The sequence below is a fragment of the Ochotona princeps genome, chromosome 14, assembly GCF_030435755.1.
Source record: "Ochotona princeps isolate mOchPri1 chromosome 14, mOchPri1.hap1, whole genome shotgun sequence".
Taxonomy (NCBI): Eukaryota; Metazoa; Chordata; class Mammalia; order Lagomorpha; family Ochotonidae; genus Ochotona; species Ochotona princeps.
In genome coordinates, this window is record NC_080845.1 from 42,015,108 (window position 1) to 42,039,611 (window position 24,504).

Here is a 24,504-nt window from a genome sequence, read left to right on the forward strand (position 1 = left end):
ATGCAGCTGATCTCTAGTCCGCTGTATACATGTGCTTACATTCATTCCAGAAACACTTGTTGTGTGCCTACAACATGCCAGGCACTGCAGAACATAGAACATGTTCAGGCTTCTTGCAAACAAGTTTGTAACTAATGAAGCTATTACCTCTCACTAAAGCCCTGAATTTTTGTGGTTTGCCTATTCCTTACTTTGCCTATTAAGCAGTTGCCAGATGATAGAATTTGTATTTCTTTTAGAAGTGGAAGTAGATAAACTTCCACATCAAAAATGTTTCCCAAACAAGAAACTTAAGTTTATACATAGAGAAAAATGATTTTTGTGTGTGTTTTAAAGCTAAACAAAATGTGCTAAAATTTATCTCCCACTCCCATTCTTATTCCATTGTGTATTTTTTTTATAATTTTTTTCTCAGATATTTTTATTGCAAAGTCAGATATACAAGAGAGGAGGAGAGACAGAGAGGAAGATCTTCCGTCCAATGATTCACCCCCCCCAAGTTACCACAATGGCCGGTGCTGAGCTGATCCAAAGCCAGAAGCCAGGAACATCCTCCAGGTCTCCCTCGCAGGTGCAGGGTCCCAAGTCTTTGGGCCATCCCCGACTGCTTTCCCAGGCCACAAGCAGGGGGCTGGGTGGGAAGTGGAGCTGCCGGGATTAGAACCAGTGCACATATGGGATACTGGCATGCTCAAGGCAAGGACTTTAGCCGCTAGGCCACCACGCCGGCTCTCCATTGTGTATTTTGCTTGGTCATCATTATGTTTCCCTTTCTTTAGATAAATTTTTACTCTGCTAATATGGATATAAACTAAACACTGATTTTAAAATAGCTCTTTTCCCCAGGTAGTTTTTCAGTACATATTCAGGGAGAAACACTGACATATAGAAATGAGGGCAGCTGTTTGTAATGCAGATTCTTGCACTCCACAAAAGATAGAGTGAATTATAGAGGCGGAATTTGGCCTCACAGGTAAGCCACCATGGGACATCTGCATCCTGTCACAGTGTAGCCGTGGCTCCCATGTGAGTGCAGGAGCCCAAGCACTTGGGACAATTTCACTGCTTTCCCAAGTGCATTAGCAGGAGCTGGATTAGAAGTGAGGATCCAGGACTGGTGAGTCCAGTTTGTAGGTTGCAGCTTAACTCACCATGTCACCATGCTGATTTTGCTGCCCAACCAACCCTTCTGATGCTTACAGTATGAGGCAGTGGATGATGGCTCAAGCACTTGAATCCCTGTCACCCATGTGTGAGACCCAGATTGGGTTCCAGGTTCCTTACTTCAGCCTGGCCAGCCTTAGCTATTGTGGACATTTGAGGTATGAACTATAAGAAGGAAGATCTCTGTCTCTCTGTCTTCCAAATTAAAAAGTACATATTTTTTCCCCTAAATTTCTATTGAAGCAGAAACGTGGAATTAGCCCAGGAACATGCAAGTCAATAGGTGACTCAAACAAATCTCATGTATACTAACGTTTGAGAACTGCTGTTTTTTCATTGAACACATTTCAGATGTGGATAGAAAACAGGTATCAGAAAATATTTATTTTTTACCTGGATGCTTTTATTTCATGATTTAAATTCACCGAGTGTTATCTTCATGAGGGCAGGAATATCATGGCTTGTTCACTCTGTCCCCAGAACCTTGTGTGGTAATACATATTAGGCATTCTGAATTGTCTGTGCAACTGTGATTTTATAGACCACTACCCCAAGTCTAGGAAAAAAACACATTTTATTAATTAATCTGATTATGATAATGGAATTCACTTATATGTGATTAATCACAAAGGGACGTTATATTGAAAAAATAAATTTTGGGCTTGATTTTTCAACTTATATCAATCCTTTCTTAAATGTTTTAACTGTTAAAGAAAGCAATTTCCTAAAGTAGAAACATTCAACATCTTCTGAGATCCCAAAAATGTTTTATTAGGAGTGTCGTCAAGCTTTTCAACTACTATTTATTTGTGCAAAACATACAAAAGTGACAGCATTTATAAAATATTAGAATTTATGAAGCATAGCCATGTATCCTTTCTTTTAATCCTCCCAGCTTTAACCCTTTGTGAGGTAGATCATTTCATTTCTAAAAATAAAAACAAAGATCAAGAAAATAATATTGTCTTTTTATTTTGCATTTAATTACTTAAATACAAATTGTTTTTTCACATGTTCAATGTTAGTCAAGAATCAGATGAGCTACTTCTTAGCTTTAAAGAATTTTTTTTTTTTACTGTTTATGAAGATTCACAAGTTACATGCATATCCAAAGGTTCAGAAAGACTATATATGCCAAATATTCTAAAATACGAAACTTAAGAGTTTTAGGATCAGTATTTTCTGTCATAAAATATGAAAGCATGATGGAGTACTTCAAGAGGCTCACAGGAAAACTGAATTAAAATGTTCATTTTGCCACAAAACATTTTGAAATTACTGCAGTTTTTTAAAATTATGCATTGTTTGCAAATGCTTTGAGGACTTCTGTATGTATGGTTTTCAAATTCTTTTGCATTGAAATAAAATGTTTAATTCTACCCTCTCAGGAACTTCAGAAGTTCCTCTATATTACCTCAACCAGAACCACAGCAAGGACGACACTCATTTAGAGGAAAGATGCTACTCATTCCATTTGAAATGGTTCCTACGAATGAATGGGCTGCTTCAGATGAGAGATGTAAACTGACCAAACAGGGATCTAAATGACAACTTCAACTTTAATTAAAGCAATGTCCATTTTAATCATATACACTGAATTCTTTCTAAGATAGTGATTTACTAAAAATATTTAATAAATTTGAAAAGTGATGAAATTATTTCAGGAATGCAGTTGAAGCACTAACCCAGTATGACTCCCTATAGAATTAAAATCTCATCGTATTTGGTTAAAACCATTTTAGAGACGTTACCTCTGGCAATTAACTTTAAAAGTTAATTAATAGCCTACTAGTTACCATGGAGCCATTTCATTACAAACAAAACACAAAGATTTTAGGTACTTGCTTGGGCTCCAACATCTGTTCCAAATGTACACTCTTCAAATCAAAAGTCAGTGTGTTTGGATGTTTCTGAGACATAACATGGCTTTAACCCCACACATTAATTTGTTAGTATATAGCAGCATGCTATTTGTCTTGGAACTTCTGTTTTCAAAACTAACAGAAGATGACTTGTAAGGGAACTTTTCCTTTTGTATACAGTTACAAACATCTGGTCTTTAAAAATCAGTTACTTCTGGTTTTGGAAGAACAGAGTGAAGGGGATTCAGAAAGAAAGGATTCTTACCTGATGCATACAGGCAGTCAAGTGAAGGGTCTTATTCCTGTAACCCCTTAAAATGTTCTATAATCTTTACATTTTCAAATTTATAACCTTTGAAGGTTCCTGGGAATAGGAAAATTTCATCAATCCTAGATTCAAGCTGTTAAAAATATGAAGTAAGAAAATAAAAATATTAATTACCCCCTTTGTAGTTTTGTTTTCACATCAAAGGGAAAAGCAATGGCAAGTTTTGAGGAGACAATAGAACCACCATTGCAATCCAGTGGTTTAAACAACCACCAGTGATGCCGGCATCCTGTAAGTATCGGTTGGAATCTAGGATGCTGCATGTTCAAGTCAGCTCCCTACTAATGTGCCTAAGAAAGTGGCGGAGTTTGGGCCTCTGCACCACATGGGAGACCTGGATGGCATTCTAAGCTTCTGGCATCAGCCTGCCATTACAGCCATTTGGGGAGTCAAACAGCAGCTTGACCATATAAGAAAGACAGAAAGAAAGAAAGACAGAAAGAAAGACAGACAGAAAGAAAGACAGAAAGAAAGAAAGAAAGGAAGAAAGAAAGAAAGAGACAGAAAGACAGAAAGACAGAAAGAAAGAAAGAAAGAGAAATACTTTCCAGAAAAAAGACCAAAGTGAGCTGAATTGAAAACAGAAGTTTGAGTTTAGAGCTTGTAGTACTTCTTCATCCTTTTATGTGGGTGTTAGCCATCTCTGGCTGCTGATTCAACAGAAAAAAAAATGCAGAGTTAGTTCTTCAGTACCCACTTCTTCCTCACTCCTCTTAAAGACTGCCTTCTCTACTTATAAGGTGGACCAGGAATCCACTGTCCTTCAGCTAATGAAGATCTACTTGTTTATGTAACAACTTCAAATTCTGGGTGTCAGTTAATACAGGGAAGAGTTGTCTCCTTACCCTTGGTGGGAGACTCTGACTTGCACTAGGAACTAATGAGCCTGTTACAGTAGAATTAGCACAGGATCTGAAGTTCTAAGTTCCTGCTTCTAGCTAAAGCTCTGCCACTTGCACGTGTCATTTGAAAATAATAATGGCAAGAAAGCTGAAGTTATAGCAGAGGTAGGAAACAATATGTCAGAATAGGGTAACAATACATTTAATCAGATAGAGAATCATTAGCCAAGGTGAAGCAGAAAGACCATAATCCCGAGAAACAGAAGAAACAGGCTGATGGCAGGACACCTAGAGACCAGGGACATGGGGAGGCAGTGGAGACAGTGAGCGGTGTTGCAGTGACCAGATACGCAAGCAGCGGTTAGTGATTGGCGATCAGAACTCCAGGTGGGAAGGAGAGTTTACCAGGAGTTCAGGAGGTGAACTCAGGCATAGAACTGCCTGTCCTGCTGGTTTGCTTGATTCGACCACGAGCAAAAGCCAAGTGGCAAAGCCCAAGTAGGTGGGTGCAGGGACAGGGTGGGTTTCATGGCTCAGAGCCCGACCAGCGCCACATCAGGTGCCATTTTTTATTCTGAGGAAAAGGCCATGGAGCTGGAAGGAAAACAGCAAGCTATGCATACACTAAGCCAAGAGCAAGTTCATTTCTGGCTTGAGGCATTGCATTAATCCCACAGGGAAAATAGTACTGACTTGGCAGCCTACAGGTTCCACCCAAGATAGGTCCAGTTGGCCTCCAGACCTAATGACCAGCAGCAGGTCCAGACCTCCACCAGTGCCACATTAGTCGCCATCTGTGTACTGAGGAAAAGGCTGTGAGGCTGAAGGAACAACAGCAAGCTGGGTAGGCACTGAGCCAGAAGAGAACTCAACATATTGCACTGGTCTCACAGGAAAAACAGTACCAACTTGACATCCTTTGGGTTCCACTCAAAAGAGGTGTAGGTGGCCTTCAGACCTAATAGCAGGTTCTGGCAAGACCTGTACTGCTGATAAACCAGTGATATATGACAGCTGGTGTCTCCTTAATCCTGGGTTCTGCTTGAACCAGAAGTGGGAGAAAGGCTGTGTGGAAACTGAAAGTGAAAGGATGGAAAAGATATTCTAGGCTAATGGAAAAGCCTGATTCTGACTGACCCAGAGTTCTCTCCACGTTGCTTCTGACATACCAGTAAACATTTTTCTTCCTTTCAAAGTTGCTAGCTGTTAACTTGCCAACTAAGCAGAGTAATTTCAAGATGACCAAAGGCTGACAGCATCCATTTGATTCACTTGATGCAGCTGTACCTCTTCAGATCCACATTCAAATTTTCTAGCTTATAAATGAGTATTCTTCATTTGGGGTAAAGTAATTCTGAATTGGATAAAAATCACTTGCACTCAAGAAAACACGGTATAAAAATTGTAGCCATAATTAATAAGTCTGATTTCACTAATATTCAGTGTTATGTTTATTTAAATAGCAGTTCCAAAATAATGCTTTCTCAGCAAGAGAAAACTTGTCTCACTCAGAGTCAATTAATATCCTCTTAGAGACTTCAAAGAATACAGATCTTAATGCCATCATCATCACTATATTTTTCCAGCAGAAATCTCTCTCCATGTTTTAAAGCAAATAAAAGGAACATGAGCAAAATTTGTAAGATAATTTTACTAGAATTTAGGAGGAAAGAAATTATAATAGTGCAGTTTTCGCAAAGAAAACCATCATAGTGAGCTCTACCTAAATAAAATTCTCGTTCCTATTTTAATTTCAAAATAGCCTGGGTATCCAAGCAATGCATCCCAATATTGGCACACATATGTCGAAACATCCATGATAGAGACATCTTTCCACGACCCTTAACGCTGTGCAACATATCTGAACAGTCCCAGACTCCAATTCTGGAAAACTTCTGTTTCTTTGGTTGTCCTCATCCAATGAGAACACTGCTGGCTACTGCAAAACCGTTCACCAACCATACGCTTTGGTCCAAACAGCTTTCTTCTTAAACTCTGGGAGACCTCTCAAAGACAGAAGAGTGGCTATGGAGACAAAAAATAAAAATAAAAAAACAGAAAAAAAAGTTATACTCTTTCATTTGGTAGAGATTAATTTGAATAGACCACTTTAGTCAAGGAGTGTCCAAACAGATCTTGGCTTTTGTCACTTGGTTAACTTCAAGAACAAGAATTAACCAAGTCTCGTTGATTGCCAAACAAGCAGCAAATCATTATTTCTGATCGTTCGCCCTACCTCCACATTGGGTGGAATTTTAATGGTAGAAATCACTTATTAATGTTTGGGCGGAGAGGGTTTTATTTTTTAATGAAAGTTATCCAGTTATCAGTTAAAGGGATATTTTCCAGAGTAAAATAAAACACTGACTTGTGGAGTACCAATGATGCTCATTTTGTGGTATGAGTAAGGATTAGAAGGGTGAGTTTCTTTTGTAAAAATGTACAGAGATTTGTGTCCTTTTATAAATGAATAAAAATTACCATTAAATGTTTTGTTGAAGCTCAAACACAAAATGACATTTTCTGACCTTATCATAAAAACTGTATCTGAACATGAATCCATAAGGCCACACTTTCTCTATAGGTCCCTCAGGGATCAATTAAAGTGGGAAAGTTTCATGTAATCCCTCTAGGTAACTATGTATCTTAGAACATTAATATAAACATACTGAAATGTTCTTACAATATAATAACACGAAAGAATAGAGGTAAAGCAGTTACACAATTACCACTTCTGACTCTAGTAAGTTCATGACTGCATAATCAAGAGAACTTGTGCTTTTTTACCCAAATAACTTTTCTTCACCACTATCAGTTGCTATCCTTATGCCTTAGGAATTTTGGAGAAACCATGGTATTATTTATCCATGACCACTGAGAAATGAGTCCAAACTTCCTGAAGCAAATGAATGGAGGAAACCCTAACAGTAAGTCTCTAGATATGAATCAAGTGAAAAACACAAAGAAACTCCAAAATGTTCAGGGAAAATAGAATTAGATATCTTTACAGATTTAAATCATAGTTTTTGCACCAGAGTAAATTTACCTTTTTATTCAATTTTTTTCCCCATAAACTTCGTTGAAGTTTTCCCAAATGCAGATCACAGTCTTGATTTTCAATGAAGTTCTATAATTTATCAGATTCTTATTGGAGCACTGTCCCACTCTATACATATCTCAGCCACATTTGGAGGTAAGGATCAGAAATAATGATTTGCTGCTTATTTGGCAATCAACAAATTAGATCACATTTAAATCAAAATATGGGTCATACTCTAACTCCAGGCTGGGCAGACAAATAATGTCAGAATAGGTCAACAGGCAAATTTCTAAAAGTCACACTTTTTGGTGCAGCATTTTTAGCATGTCAGGGACATTTCTAGCAGCCACAGGTAAGTTCTGGATCCCAAAATGCCCAAGACATGGTGGGCAGGAACAAACTGTCTCAGGCCAAAGAGCCAACACCCCCATGATTTCTCAAAATTGAGCCAAAGAATCAACTAATTTTCATAAAAAGTTATTCTATGGTTGTGGATCTTACAGTTACACTGACACGTACTATAATGCCAACTTGCCTCACAGCAATGGATGGTTTTCGCCTATTCTATGCATAAAGAATGAATGTAATACCTTTTAGAAGATCCCTGGATTTTGCTGAGACAGCTTCTTTAGGACTTTCCATGATGCTGAAAATCCAGTCAATGAACTAAAATGACAAAGAACAACAGTGTCAAGGCAGAGATGCTCACTGTTCCCTTGGGCCTGCATTCATGGATTTCAGCGCCCTGTGGGACCTAGGAATACCTGTCTGGGCTGGGATAGCAGAAATGAGACAATGACCAAACGCAAGAAATGGGAAACCCTGGCACAACTCTTGTTTAGTCAAACAGTCTCGCCAACTCAAACCCTTCTCCCTTGTTTGAAGATCCTGATCTGTCTCTGTTTTTAAGTGTGAGGTTGTGGTAAAGAACTTCTGTCAAGACCACTCCTAATGACCAGCTAAGCTAAGATTTGAACCCAAGTACACCTGGCTTCAAAGCTACATGTGCTGTCTTTGTATTTTGCTGCCTCCTACCTGGTTCCTTGTGCATCTTGGCCCAGACACAGATAGGCAATAAATAGAGAACATGTCATATATAAGCCCTTGTTTGTAATACAAAATATATTTCTTTAAATGAAAACAGTTTGTGCTTAAATGGATCTGATAGTTAAAATGCAAGAAAAATGATTAAGATATTTACTACATAGATTCAGCTATGTTGACTATGAATAAATCTAATAAATGAAGTAGAAACTCATAGTATTTTTTGAGTTTGTCTGATCTCCCTGGGTGTAACCAAAATTGGTTTTGAATTAGATACAGGGAAACTATTAGAAGACTGATGCTACCAATCTTGGCTCAATAAGAGCACACACATATTAGTGACAGATGCTGGATATTTTAACTTTGTACACAAGGAAGCTGAGTTGAAGACAGAATAAAAGAAAGAGAAAAAACATATTCATGGTTCTCTGCTTAATGAACATTTCTCCCTTTATTTTGTTTTTCTGAATTTTGTTTTACAATCTTCTGGTAAGCAGGTTATAAATGCATAAATGATGCAAGATGTCTATACTACAGTCTAAAGTGAACCTGGTATCCTAGCTGAAAAAGGACACGAGAGGAAATGACATTTATATTTTTAAAATTTAAAATGGAACACAAAACACAAAATTTGGGGTAGTATATTAATGCTTATTGAGCTTAAGGAAAATATAATACAGACATTTCAATTGAGACACTCCATATAGTTGTAGGTCCACAATACAGAAATATTTTAAATATTTTAAAGATTCCAAGGATTCAGAAAAAGTCAGTTTTAAAGTCAAAATCTAGTTCTGATTAAATGGTATTCATGAAAAAGTTTCCCAATCAACCACACTAACCATAAGTCACAGCCCTATAACAAGGACTACAGAAAACACGGTCTCTCCACATGTTCTGAACAATGACTAACAGGTGGAGAACTTCAGTGTTAACAAAACCCAAAGGTGTTTCCTCAGTTTAGTTTTCCCTGAGCGTAAGGGTGATACTAGATCCCTCAAAACTCCTTCAGGTATCTAAGCATAGCTCAGGGATACAATGGGTACCTGGAGCATCTCTGTGAATGGAATGAGCTATGAGGAAACTTTAAATGTGCTACAAGAAGGTAGATGCTTCAACTCCCCACCTCTGCCATATTTCCCCTCAGGTGAGTTCCCTAAGCCACCCAGGCACTACTGATCATCTTCTATCCATCAAGACTGAGTCCTGCTTGTCACACTACTTTGTCATCTTGAATTTGTTCACCTGTCTGTCCACACTGAGATTAAGACCTCTGAGATGTGCTCAGGTTCTTTTCTCCAGGATCAAATAAATGAATGATAATATGGGTTTTCTTTGCACCTCACCCCCAATCATATGCCTAGGCCAGTCTCAATCTCAGACTGAAGTAGGCTGAGGTAGGGGATTGAATATGAAGCCTGTGGTATAAATCAGCTTCACTTAACTCTACTTCAATTCTACAATCGAAGCTGCTGAAGAAGAGCCTGTCTTGCTAAGCAGGTGTGTATCAACCTCACCTTCTGGGTCTGTTCCTTCCAAGGCTCCTTCTGTAGCAGAAGAGGCATGCTACTTGGAAGGAGAGTGAGAGCCTCTTGCAGAGTAACCCTGTGCATTGGACTCCTGCCAAGGAAGCTTGATGCTGGACCAGTCTGACCATTCTCCTGATGCCATGGTAACCAACTAGCACTGAGTCCAAGGAGGAGAGGAGCAGCATGGTCTGCCCATGCAACCACCGCAGTTGCAAATATCAGCAACAAGAAGTCCAAAGCCTGCAAAGGAAATTGAAATAACATGAGGTCGTATGTTTTAACAATGCAAACTAACATCCCCAAATACTCAGCTCCCATCATGGGGCAATGTCACCTTTCCATTTACTGAATCACTTCTTCTGCCCTGCTGCACCCAAGAAAATGAACTGCACGGAAGAGCAACCTCAACGCCCATGATGAATGAAGGACATTTTAGGACACTAGAAGGTTTTTGAGATTTGATTAAATGAAGATAGATATTTAATTATTGTTTATACCATCGCCCATATTTCCAGTAAGTTTTTTTTTTTTTTGGTTTCTTAATTGTTAAACATATTTGGTGTCATACAAAACCTTTTGATGTGGTGTTAAGTCTAAAGTATGTTATCACAAAAGTTTAAAAAAATAAAGACAGCGTCGGGGGGAAAGGAGGATGGGAAGGAGAAAGGGAGGAAAGGGGGAGAGGGAGGAACAAGAGGAATATCATTGTGTTCTTAGAATTGCATCTAATATGATACAATTTTAATCAAAAGTTAAAAGTTAAAAACAACAGCAACACTGGGGAGACCCTAACAACTTTCTGTCCCTAGGTCTATGCTTACAGACAGATTCTCTGGACTTGCCTAATGGGTGGATTCATTTCAGCATGTGCCACTACTGGCTGGTACATGGGTTATCTTCATCATCTTTTCCCTATTCTTAAGCAGACAGCAAGAGGAAAATATTAAGTCTATGTCTTGGGATTCAGTGACAGGTTGGAGAAAGCAAATACTGGGCAGTTCCTAATAGTTCCAATCCCCAGGTCAGATGGAGCCTCTAGACCTGTCCTGCTGCCAAGTGAATCCTTTTGCCCCGATGAACAGATCCAGATTCCAGCTGGTTCAGAGGTCTCAGGCCATGAGGTGAGTCCATCCTTGGCAGACAGAACAGGTTTAGGTCCCACATTCATCCTGTACTGGAGGATGAATGGATAATGGAACTGACTAACGACTCCAGGCATAATCTAAAACAGCATTCGGGGCCACAGGATGTATATCTGGGCTTACTCCAACCCCAGGAAAAAGCCTGAGGAGATGGACAATCTCAATTAGGATTACTATCTAGTGCTAAATTAGCAAAAAGTATCCACAAGCTGACAGAAAATAGACTGCTCCGAATTTCTTGAAAAACAGGATAAAGAAAGCCAGATTACAGAGAATGAGCAAAATAGCTAATTCTTCAATGTGAAGATGACATCATATTCCACAAGCATCAATAACTCTTAGCAGGCTCCGATATCGTGGCACAATGGATTAAACTGCTACCAATGACACTGGCATCTAATACAGGCAGAGATTCATGTCCCAGCTGCTTCACTTCCGATTCAGCTCCCTGCTAATGTTCTGGGAAAGCAGCAGCAGATGGCTCAAGTGTTTAGGCCCCTGCCACCGACATGGGACACCTGAATGAAGTTCCAGGCGCCTAGCTTTGACCTGGCCCATCCTTGGCTGTTGCAGACATTTGGGGGAATAAATCACCACATAAATAATCTCCTCTCTCTCCCTCCGTCCCTCCCTCTCTGGTTTTGCCCCTCTCTTCCCTGTCCCCATAAGACCTCCCTAATAAATACCATACAATATTACAAAAAAAAAAAAAAAAAAAAAAAAACCTAGTAGCCTATGACACCACCAAATGACACAACAATAATTACAACAAAAATAAAGTCTGAGACATGTAGGCATCAAAAGTTCAATATGTTTGGATGTAAAGCTTAAAATAAATTTCTTAAGGAAACCCAATGAAAAAGAGCACACAGAGAAAAATTCACTGCTGTAGCAGACAGCATAACAGAGAACTTAAACAGATGGGATAATTAAAAACAAACAAAATCTTTGAAAAAAAGCATATTTATGGAAATTAAAAAGGATAGAATGTATTTATAGCAGAACTGATCAAGTAAGAACAAAGCGTCAGTGAGCCTGAAGATAATCTACTTGATAATATACACATAGAGGAGAAAAAAAATAAAAGAAAATTAAGAGGAATGAAAACAAACATAGAGGAAATTTGGGATAGGATGGGAACAACAGATATCTACAGAACTGGGGATGAAGAAGAACATTAGAGTATTTTGAAAGAGAAAATGACAGAAAACATCCCAAGCTAAAGAAAGATATAATTATATGGGCATAGGATAGTCAGAGTTCCCCAGATGAATTTAATAAAGAAGCTTGTTCTAAAACATATTATGATCAGGCTCTGAAAAGGCTAAATATACAAGGATAATTCTCAAGCTTTCAAGAGAAAAATAAAAGTAGATAATACAAAAGGAGTCTCAGCTCAACTGGTGGCAGAATTCTCAGCAGCAATCTAACAGGCAAGGTTAGATTAGTATTAACAGCAAAAAAAGAAAGAAAAATAATCTTCCCAGAATACAATACCAATTAAAGCAACCCTTTAGAATTGAAGAGGTAAAAAAAAAAATCTAAGATAAATAAAAGCTGAAAATATATCATTAGTAGAAATGCGATGAAGATACTGAGACAGATATTGATAACTATGCATAAAATATTACAAGGTAGAAAGCCAAGAGATAGTACTATACAAATTCAAAGTATTCTAATACAGTGAACATGGTATATAGACCATTCAAATCTTCAGTATGCATGTAACCTAAAATAATACATCAATATATTAAGAGATAGACAATATAAAAATATGGAAACTGGGACAATAATTCAAAATTTTGGAGAGGAAAATGAATGCCACTGTAAAGTTCTTATATTTCTTATCTTTGTTTTCATTCCAATTTTTATAGTCATGTCAAATTTGAACGCATTTCAAAATAGCTTGTTATAATCAAAATATATTTTCCAAATCTCATGATAATCACAAAATCCTCCAAGATACATCATATGGCAAGTTACAAAACAAGTCACAACAAATTTTAAAGCAATGAAATAATATTAAGCATCCTTTCTGACCACAATATGGTAAAAATAAGTATCAATAAGTAGTAAGAAAAATCTTGGAAACACGTGGAAATTAAACAATAACTCAAGGCAGAAATTAAAATATATTGAAACAAATGAAAACAGAAAATCAGCTTACCACAACCTATGGGATACAGCAAAAACAGGACTGGGAGGGAACTGAATAATAATCAAGGTGTATATCAAAAAATTTGAGAGAGCTCAAATAAAAAGTTATCTATCACTGAACTTGAGGTAATTATGAAAACAAGCATAAATCAAAGAGTCCAAATTTTTAAAAATTTCAGCATGAAAATAAATGAAATACTGGCTAGAGAAAGCGGAAGAGGACAGCCCAGGGCTGCCCTGACTCCTGGCTTCAGATTGGCTCAGCTCCTACCATTATGGCCTTTTGGTGAGTGAACCAGTGAATGGAAGATCTTTGTCTTTCGTTCTTTCCGTAAATCTGATCTGCTTTTCCAATAATAAAAGAAAACACACTGAGAAAAGAAGAGTCATTTCAATAAATTTTCCCAGAAAAATTGGATAACCACACGCAGAAGGTAACCATACCCCATCTCTCACCATGGATTAAAGACTTAACTGTAGGACTTGTGCTTTTAAAGTCATTGGAAGAAAACATAGGGGAAATGCTTTGGTGTATTGGAATGGACAAGGATGCATCTGAATTAGACCCCAAAGTCATGCAGAACAAAACCAAGAACAGACAAACAGGATTATGAAAAAAAAAAAAAGAAAAAAATTAAGCAGAGTCTGCACTACAAAGGAAATAACAGAATTGAAGAGATAACCAACAGGAGCAAAAAATTTTAAAGATACATATATGATATGAAACTAATAATCAGGCTATATAAAGAACTCAATCACCTAAGTACCAAAGAGAAAATTTCTTAAGGAAGCTGTTAGTCTTACAGACTGTACCTCATCAAGAGCCACATTTTGAACAGACACTGACTGGTAAGCAAAATTTCTGATATAACCCATGAGTTCCAAAAGCCACTCCATTCTCTTCAACACACCTGAAAACAGAAGGATATTCTGTTATCAGACCATATATTTCCTTTGAGATGTAAAATAAATAATAACTACCACAATTAAAGTCTAATGAGGACACTATTAACCAGTTGTTGTCTTGTAATACTGAAGTTTATGATTGCCCTGACAACTATTCACACCCAATAACTGTATTCTTGGTCTGTATGGTAAAACAAACAAACAAAAAAACTAACCTATGCTTTAAATGTCCCTGCCTACAAGTGATAAAATGCTTTTACTGGAGTTTCTCTTAACATGAAACACACCAGGAAACACTGGGCATGCCAAGTTGTCAGTCATGTTCAGTCTTGAAAAATTAGCTGTTTTTATAGCCCTCCTTTGCTTTAAGTGCTCTCAGGTTATGCCAGAATCACAGAGGAAATCTAGCACAAAAACAGAAGAGAAATAAAACCAGCCATTGTAGGGTAAATGGAGAACAAATGTTAGCATAAATACTGCCTTCCTCCTTTTTAAAATTCTTTAAAAATGAGAATTCCCACAACTGTAATGACTACTTAGGAAGGGTAACACAGTTTACAATAAGAGAAAAACAGAAATCACATTTGACAACTGGTTAGCTAGAATTACATATAATATGAAACCTAACTGATTACATGTACTTTTATGGTTAATTGGAAATACCTTCTAGATAGATTTCTTCCTGGTACACTTTTGGTTTGCAGTAAACAATTTAGTTTCTTATCACAGGTTATTTTTCAACAGCTAGCAAGTACTACCATCGCGAGAAGTTCTGAAGTATAACTCTTTCCTTTTTTTTTTTTAAATTTTTAAAGTGGCTACTCAAAAGCCATTTTCACAAATATCACTTGATGGAATCTATAAATCTCTTGGGCTCAACAGGCAGAAGTAAAATGGGACACTTGTTTGTATTCCTGAAGGCCCAGTAGTCCCCCCCGCCCAAATCCTCTCAAATGAATATATTCCCTTATCCCAAAATCTATAACTGCTCATTTTCATCCAAGACACTCTTCATTTAGGGTAAGAGGGTCTAGCCTATGAAGCAAGAAGCACGACAGAAGTTTCTATTTGAGAAAGAAAATTTGGCTTAAAAGGGACAGCAGGCAGACCTATTTCTGTTCTGGGTATTCCTTCTAGCCTGGCCTCACCTGTGTTGGCATGGCTTATGATCCGTGCCTGGTATAAGCTCTGCAGAACCATCCATGCCAACGTCTCTTTCTCTTGGTGTTGCACAGCGACACTGAACACATCCGTCAAGCTCATCATTGGGAATCGTCCTTGGGAGACTAAGTACAGTTTGACAAAGGCACTCTTTTCTATGTTGCTCTGGAAAAAGGCAGGATATTCAGACACTATTAACTGAAGTATCTACAGAAACTCAGGGCATGCCCAAAACAGCAAGGGTGAGTTTGATGTTGTTATTTCAAGTCCTAATTCCATCCTGTTTGAAGCAGCATTTGACCGATCTTGGAGCCTACTATGTTAAAATGTACATATAATAACAGGTTAAAATGTCACCTCGTTTCCTTCTCAAAACCATAACTGTGTTCAGAGCTTAGCAGGTAATGGTATCTATTAAGCATACACAAATCATCTTAAAATAACTAACAAATACAGTACCTATCATGTGGCAGGCACCATCCTAAGTCCGTAACATGTATTAATTCAATTGCTTTCAATATGTGGGGATCCCCAAGTCTTTTGTGAGGTTCTGTGAGGGAAAAACTCTTTTTTTTTTTTTTTTTTTAGCAAAAGCATTAAACTGTTCTAATAGTCACTGTGATTCTCACTGTCATTTGTGTAAATTTTTTAAAAAGCCAATTTCACTTAAAGCATCTTTGAAAACAATAAAAATTACTAGTTTCATTAACCTTTAGCCCTCTAATATATATCTTTTTAATAGGATTGTGACAAACTAGGGAATATGTGTAAGGGCGTTCCATTGCACAACCAGGTATGATGGTTGTTTTGTCTCAAGGAAAAAGTATGTAAGAAATTGTCTTTTTTCATGGAACACTATTTACTCGAAAGAAAGAATGACTGAAGGGCAAACTACGGCTACTGAAACTCAGTATTTAACAAATTATTTTCTTAAAATTAAAGGATGCATTCCTGCATTTTTATGGAAAATAGATGACAGTATTTTTGCCAATGATAAAATCCAAACTTCCAGGAAAGAATTTGATTTTTGGAAAATGTGTATCTGATGCTATGAGCATGGTATCTTCCTAACATATAAAGGCTTTCTAATAGAGTGATGATAATATTAATAGATATATTTTGATACTATATATTGAAATATATCAACATTTGGAAAAGCTCCAAATTCAGTGATCGAATATTTTTCAAATGACCAATCTATGACTTTGCAAAACTATGCCCGGATTCAAAGTGAGAGGCGTATCAATGTTGTTGACATAACAGTACATGACCTTCATGGATCAGTGAATTTATCAGTTTTTGAGTCTGGTGCAATATCAAAGAAGAATATACATAATTACCTGAGGAGCTAACACACCCATCCCTTCCACCTACACATCTATAAATGCAGCAAGAATTTCTTCACTTAGTTTACCAATTATCGCAACAGAATGAATATGGCAATTGCCACGAGGACCCAGCTGTCATCTATTATAGCAGACCTTTCCAAATATGCTAAACAATGCCACTTTGGCTGGTAGTGTTTGTGTTTTGGAAATACTGCTTTATGCTTTACACGAAAATGTAAGGAATTTTTATTATCACACTAAGTAAATATTTAATGTTTTTTCTAGTTTCAAATTTTAACAAGGTAAATATCTAAGGATATTATCCATGTTAAAAAAAAGTCACCTGTGCCTATCAATTTTTAAGAAATTAAAGTGTTCTTTAGATTGAAACATTTGAAAACTGACTTATTAATCATTTAATTTGCACACCAATCCTCTAGAGTAAATTCCTATTACTAGCATCCCTCATTTACAGATGAAGAAATTAAAGCATAGAGTGAACTAACATAACATAATTTCTAAGAACTACATTATATGAATATCACAATCAATATTATATTATATTACAATCAATATTATGCAAATATTACAATCAAGTACTTGCTACAAGACTGTATTAATTATGGTAGTAAATAGCTGCTAAGTCCTCACTTAGGGCCAGGTACAATGTCAAATACTTAGCACAAACCAAATCGCTTAACTCTCAAAACACCCTAAAAGGTCTGTGTTATTATTTCCATTTTACAAATGTGGAAACTGAGGCAGAAATAAGCTTTGAAACTTAACCAAGGTCACACTGTCAGTGAATCAGAGCTAGATTTCAACCCAGATGAATGAGATTCCAGAGTCTATTTTCCAAAAGTGGTCCTTTGATTGCTTCTGCTTGTTCAAAATAAGCAAAACACCAAAATGCTGATATTCCACATATTTACATAACTACATATCTACAACAGTAATTCTCAAACCTTAAGATATACCAGAACCAAAGGCACCTGTACTCCACCGGTGACATCAGCATACCACATCAGAGTGCTGAGCCGAGTCTCTGCTATACTACTTCTGATTCAGTTTCTTTCCAATGTGCCCGGAAAGGCAGTGGAGGCTGCTCAAGAACTTTAGCCCCTGTCACCCATGTAGAAGACTCAAACAGAATCCCTCACTCCTGGCTACAGCCTGGCCCAGCCCTGAGTGCTGAATCCTTTGTTGAATGAACAAGTGGAAAAAAGGTATCTTTTTCTCTATTTCTTCTTCTCTGTTACTGCTCATTAAAAAAAAAAAAAAGGCTTAAAAAAGAGAGGGGTTGTGGGGAGAGGAGGGATGTACCAGAATTGACTGCAGAAACTGCCCAGCCAAACGCCTGTGTCCCATCTCCAGGATTTCTGACTCGGTAAGTCTACAGTGGAGAATTCATAGTTCTAATCAGTTCCCAGGTGATGCTGATGCCACCAGTCCAGAAACAACATTCTTGAGAACCACCACTACGCTGACTCAGACACTAACCTGTCTGACTGATTAGACAAGCCCGCCAAGATGTAACCGACCAGAGTCCACCTGATACAGGGGATGCCCACAGCTCTCCAGACTGGCTGACACGCTCAAATAAGATTAAACACTAAGAAAATATTCATTTTTTTTATCAACAACTCAAACTTAACAAATGAGCTTGTATTTTATTTACTAACTCTGGTAACTTTTTGCCCACCCATAATTTGAGTGGAGGAATTAGTTACTCATAAATTATCTAATAAGGGGGCTACTAGTACCTGTTTTTCGATCCCCTTTTCAATTCCAAAAGGATACTATCAAGTGAAGCAAACATTATTATTTCCCTTAATGTACTAGAAAGTTCTTTGGTCATAATATGTCCATTCCCATGCCAGTATATAGAATAAGCTTCTAATTATAATTTTTGCCTCAATAATAAGAAGATAGAAACATGTGATTTACCTTCGTGATCTTGGAAACCCGATTAGCTTCATCATCTGTCATTTCTGAAAGGCATTTTGCCATGCAGACGTACAGCTCTAAGTCAACTCTCTGAAAGAAAAGTTCCCAAATATGTCAAAATTCAATATTTATCATGACTGCATTTTTAATATTCTGGCAAATTAGATTTTTCTTGTCAACAAGAACAGCAACTGGTGAGATTTTAATTTTAGTCAGATCAAAACATACAGCCCAGTTTTCTAATCTTTAAAGCCATTAAGCCTTTGCCTATAAAATATGTTTAAAAAAATACCTCAGAAATTTTTAATAAAAAGAAAATCAATAAAAACCATGATTTCCATCCTTATTCAATTATCTATTTTAGTTAAGAGTTTTGGACAACTTGTAATATAAAACATACTGCTACTGTAAAAATTTCAATTTGCTAACAAAATAATATTCCTGATGTTACAAATCAGGATACACAGTAAATGTTTAAAAATACACATTTCTGGGGTTGATGTTGTGATACAGAATGTTAAGCTGCTGCTTGAGAAATAAACATGCTACGTGAGTACTGGCTCAAGCTTCAGCTGCTCTACCATCAACCTGGGAGAGCCACGGGGTATGGCACAGTGACTGGGGTCTGTGCCTCTCACGTGGGAGACTCAGATGGACTTCTGAGCTCCTGGTCTCAGTCTGTCCCCAAACCAGCTGGGTTAGTCATGCAGGAAAGTGAACCAGCACATCTTAATCTCCGCCCCCTGGTTTCCAACATTATATTGTTCAAATAATTTTTAAAAATAAATAAATGAATAAACTTTCTGAGGTTATACATACGTACATACATACATGCATACAAACATACTTACTTTCTTACTTACTTACATACAGATCTTTCCATATCAAGTGCATACTTGTTTGGCTCTATGCATTTTTCCTCCCTAATATAAATTTCATCACTCCAAATGGATTTTTAATTTCTTTATAAAACTATAATTCAGGGGTTTATTGGAGAGGAGCAACGGGGAATAATTTGATAAAATTGTAAACAACATGCCAAGGATTTTCTGAATATAAAATATGAGAATTTCTGTGCTTGCTCATCTCCTACAGGTATTTGATAAAACATCTTGACGGCAAATTTCCTGGTACAGCTTTGGTTAACACACTTCAGAGTTTGCTCAAAACTTTAGACCTAACTATTCAACCTCAATTTAGATCTTGGAAGAAAACTCTGCTAATGAAGAATGTGGTTATTTCTTGTGAGCTTTCCCACCCACATTCTTAAAACATACACCTCCCCACTTTGCCAAAAAGGTTTTAAAAATCCCAAACATAAATCATCAGGAATGTAAATATTTTTGCTCCTCACCCGAATCTTATTTGGCAGAAGGTCAAAAATATTCGCAGTAGCTTCACAGAGCACACTCCAGAGGTGGTGGGCAGGGCTGGGTAGTTTCATGGTCTGGCTCAGACCCTGTAAGGCACTGAGGCATAACTCAGGATCGCAAGGTGGGGAAGTAGGTTTAAAAACAGCCACTATCAAGTTTTCAACAAAACCCAGGATCTGTTCATCAGAGACATGTTTTATCCAGAGAGGTGCTGAGAGCAGGAGGTATTTCTTGATATCTGACTGGAAGTAAAACAGAAGAGGTCAGATGTAAACAGAAGGAAAGCCTGGGTTTGCAGTGCTCAGCATCTCTAAGTCATGACTACATCTCAGGGTGTGCAGAGCAATCAACAGTCCAGGTGTCTTCGTTCCCCATAATCTTCCCACAGCCTCACGGGCCAGTGGACCACCAATACATAGCTGTGGCTACTGCAGTTTCTTCTGATCCAGGATGACCCTTCTGTACTCATTGTATCTGCCAGTAGTCTCTGAACTCCTCAGCCTTAACTTCAGATCTTTTCAGTAAAGGGAACAAAACATTGCTTCTTAAAAGTCAATATAGTGCTCCTAAGTTGTCAAAGACTGCATTCCCGAGCAAGAAAATTCTGCCAGATGAAAGATCTGTTGCAAATCAACTAAACAATATCTGTTATTAATTTCTTCTTCTGAAGAAAAATATGGATGTAATGGGGACCACTGGTACATTAGAGCCTTTGCTTCCCTGAGCCAATGGGACTGAATAAAGGATCCTACAGTTCACAAAAGACAACAACAGGCCCAGTTAGCACTTATCAGCTTTGTGGTATAACACAGAGATTAACAAGGCAAGCCTCAAAACTTCTTAGAATCTTACATGTATTAGTAATGAAGTTGCTTAAGAAATAAAACTGGCAAGAAAACTAAAGAAAATATTTTAAAAAGATCAATGTGGTCAGCGTGAGCTTTCTGAAGAGCTTCTTGTGAAGAGTGATAGAACATTTTACAATAAAATGAATTCAAAAGTTTAGTTTGCTAATTAACAAGGCTAAAGAGAAAGACCCACAAAGATAGATACAAAGAGTAGCACAGATCTAAAAGACAATTAAAGGAAAATTAAAAAGCCAAATGAATAGCTGAGGTCAACAAAGCAGGCTGCTTGCTAGACTGACTCAAAAGGAGAAGGAATACAATAAGGATTAGGAGTTAGTTAAATATAGCTCTCTCATGTATTAGCCAATCAAACTGCTCTTGACTGTCATTTGCCTCAGGTTATCAATCTGTCAAATGGAAATAATGGATTTGTCAGAGGTGAAATGAATCAGACACAAGATTCCATATGATTCCATTTTATAGAATCTTTCAACTAAAATTTATATATAAGTTCTTTAGAAAAACCCAAATTATAGAGAGACAGAAAACAAAGGCTAAATTCTGCAGAAAGGCTATGACAGATAGCAAATCAGTGGTGGCATGGGTGTAAAGTTGGGGGTGAGGACTGACCACAAATAAAAACTTTTGTCATGTGATGGAAGTATTCCTAGCAGTGACTGAAATGTATAAAACACTGGAATTCACCACATTTTATTCATGAAAAGACATTTTAGGGTACACATAACTGAATAAACCCATTTTTAAACACTGACCTGTCATGGTTGTAGAGATTAAATCTGATGCTTATAAGTACCCACTGAGTGTTAATAGTTCGCAGGTACAAAGCTAGAGTTCAGTAAGTGGCAGCTGAATGGAAGCCACTTGGAGCAAACAGTTGGGGATAATGACAACAGCTGGCAGAAAGAATATTGAGCTCATAAACAAGAACTTTCAATTAAACAAATATCTTCCATTAAAAAGAACTGGGAGAAGTAGGGAAGTGAGAAAAAATAATTAGTAATTTAAGAAAACTGAGGAAATCTCAAGCAAGGAAGCTGAATTATTCTCAAGCAATTAAAAAGCTTCCTCAATCAGAAAAATAGGCTGGATCATGGAACTAACAACTCCCAGATGAATATCATTTAACTTACAGTCTGCTGATGAACCTCTAAGGAATCAGGGCATGGATTCTCTGTCTCAACTTGAAATGTACCCCAAATTATACACCTTGAGAAACTTCTTACCTGCAAACACTCTTCTTCTCTAATCTTGACATTGCAAGGAAAGTGCCAGCTCCCTCTCACAAGAGCCCTCTTCTTCAGCACTGAACTCAAGCTGCAGCCCCAGTGGAAATGTCCCACTCTCTCCATTGCATCCTGGAGTGCCTTTGATTTGGTACCTAACCAAAGCCTGCTGAACAACCAAAGCTCAACTAAATGACTGCTTCCTCTGGGACAAGGAGGAGTAATCTGCACATGATGCCAGCTGATGTGGACTTGCCTTTCTCTTAACACCTGTTAAAATGATGATAAGTACCATATAATCAAATAAACCTAGGTTTGTGCAACTACCTGGTACTCCAGTTGTGTGATCTTGAGAAAGGAACATTGATACCTCAGATCATTTTCCCATTCTTGTAAAAACTGAAGCTCTACTGTGAATAGTAATGGCTATGGTGGGATTTTGAAACTCAGCTTTCCAGTCTAGACTGATTTGTGCACTCTTTGCTTTGAGAACACACATTTAAAGGAATGCAAATATCCCCCCAAGGAAAGAAATCCTTGTTGCCCAATACCCTTAGTTGTGACGTACACTCAGGCCATGGATCAGTGGTGGCACCACCCACAAGCCCAGCAGTGCAGCTGCACTCTGGGATGATTGTGCCTGGGTTACCATAATTTCAAGGCACAGTTGCTGTATCTCTTCACCTGCAAAAGAAGAAAGGACTGGGATTTATCTAACTCATTTCTCTGACTCATTTCTAGACTTTAAAGTCTCAAACCAAAGCACATGATCACGGAATTTCTACAAGCAATAGAACTTCAGTACCAGCTATCACAATGTGTTTAATGGTGTCATAGTTCTAAGGCAAAGTGCTTTGACTGTCTAAAAAAAATTCTCTGAATGATGTCCAGAGACACTTAAACATTCAAACACTTAAAAATATGAGAAACATCTAGTTAAAAATCCCCAACTCTTGTTTTTTGCTGTTAACCACCTCCTATTCAGCACACAGGGAAATTGATCTAAATCTTAAGTGGCTTAGAGATGTAACCACCTTCTTTAGAGCTAGAATCTTTCTAGTAATCTGATTCCCACCAGCGAACCTATTTTTCCCACCAGGCCATTTCTTTTTCTAAGGATTTAAAGAACAAAATGTACAGTATAGCACACAAAAGCAAGGGAGAGGCATTGGGGGACATATTTTTCAGATAAAATATCTCAATATCTATAGCTACATCATGACTTTGTAAAAGGAATAAGTTCAAATGCAAGCATTTAAGCAAAAACTTGTGTACAGTCAAAATAATACTTATTGTTTGGACTAAACATAAATGGCAATATCCAAGACATTCTGTACATCAAATGTAAATAAGCACTCTACTGAAAGTGATAATGCATAGATGACAAGCTCAAACACTATTTTACGGTGTGCTCCCCCTCCCTCTACTTTCTTTCTGGAGTTGGGATGGCCGCAAGCATGTGAAATTCCATTTGCATGTGATAACTCCAGTCTGCATAGGAGAGGCTGTTGTGAACAAACTGGATGGAGATGCTTAGGTGCAAATTTCATTTGTTTTTTCACCACAAAATATTTGTAATAGGGAGAATATGTCTCATAAGAATGCCCAAATCCCAACCCTGGAATCTGTGAATATAGTTGCACATGTAATTAAAGCTTTTGAGATGAGCTAAGTATATTGGTTTATTTAAGTGAATTCATTAATTACATGAGTCCTTACATGTAGAAAACCTTGCCTGAATGCAAGAGAACCAGAAAAGACTATAGGGCAAGGAAATCTGAGATTTTCAGTGTTTGTTTGGAAGGTGAAGAAAGAAGCCCAATAGTCAGTGGGGACAACCTCTCACAGATGCAAAAGTGAACGGAATGGATTCTTAGAATTTGTAGAAAGTAATTCTGTCCTGCTGCTACCTTGACCTTGGTCTGGTAAGAAGCATGTTGGTCTTTTGACCTATACAAGTATAAAATCTGAGTTGCTTCAAGCCAGCAAGTCTGCAGTAATGTGATGGAGAAACAACAGAAAACAATTACAGCATTCTTTATGGTCCTTTCTTAGAATGTAGGGCTCTGAAAGCACAGTTAGAGAATTACTAGCCCAGGCTTTATGAGACCTGTAGCATACACGCAACAGTGTGCACACCTCAGTCAAGTATTAGTTTTGAAGAGTGTATCTGGCCTGTGTTTGCAGATCTCTTCTCTCTCAAGCTTGGCTGTGTGGACTTAGACTTAGTAAAAGTAATCCAGCCATTCCATCCAGATGACAAGCCTCAAGATCCTACCAGTGTATCCAGCAACTACCAGTTGTGACACAACATATTTTTTTTCTATTCAACTCAAATTCTAAAATGGTCAGATTCTATAACCAAAGTGTAATGGCCTGAAACCTCTGATATTTACCAAAGTTTAGCCTCATCAGTGGAGAGAGAAGTGCAGCCCAGTTCACAGGAGGATATTGGTAGCTTTCTCCAACAGTTGCTATGGGTTTCATCACTATTTTGAGAAGGGAAGGTGGCACAGATTCTGGACCTGTCAAGACAGAAGAAAAATAATAAAAATCTTCATAGTATCATAAAAGTGAAAAACATCAAAT

General features: G+C 37.5%; 1 protein-coding gene across 1 annotated transcript in view; it reads right to left on the reverse strand.

The window, feature by feature from the left end:
- Nucleotides 1–5,772: 5,772 nt before the first annotated feature.
- FOCAD (focadhesin) overlaps nt 5,773–24,504 on the reverse strand; it is a 266,859-nt gene continuing 248,127 nt past the window's right edge. The window contains exons 35-43 of the mRNA XM_058672241.1: nt 24,312–24,440; nt 22,484–22,599; nt 19,805–20,065; nt 18,451–18,540; nt 15,163–15,340; nt 13,922–14,019; nt 9,798–10,049; nt 7,827–7,902; nt 5,773–6,221 (exon numbers count right to left, since the gene is read on the reverse strand). Coding sequence (XP_058528224.1) covers nt 6,148–6,221; nt 7,827–7,902; nt 9,798–10,049; nt 13,922–14,019; nt 15,163–15,340; nt 18,451–18,540; nt 19,805–20,065; nt 22,484–22,599; nt 24,312–24,440 — 1,274 coding nt within the window. The 3' untranslated portion in view covers nt 5,773–6,147. The remainder of the gene's footprint in view (nt 6,222–7,826; nt 7,903–9,797; nt 10,050–13,921; nt 14,020–15,162; nt 15,341–18,450; nt 18,541–19,804; nt 20,066–22,483; nt 22,600–24,311; nt 24,441–24,504) is intronic.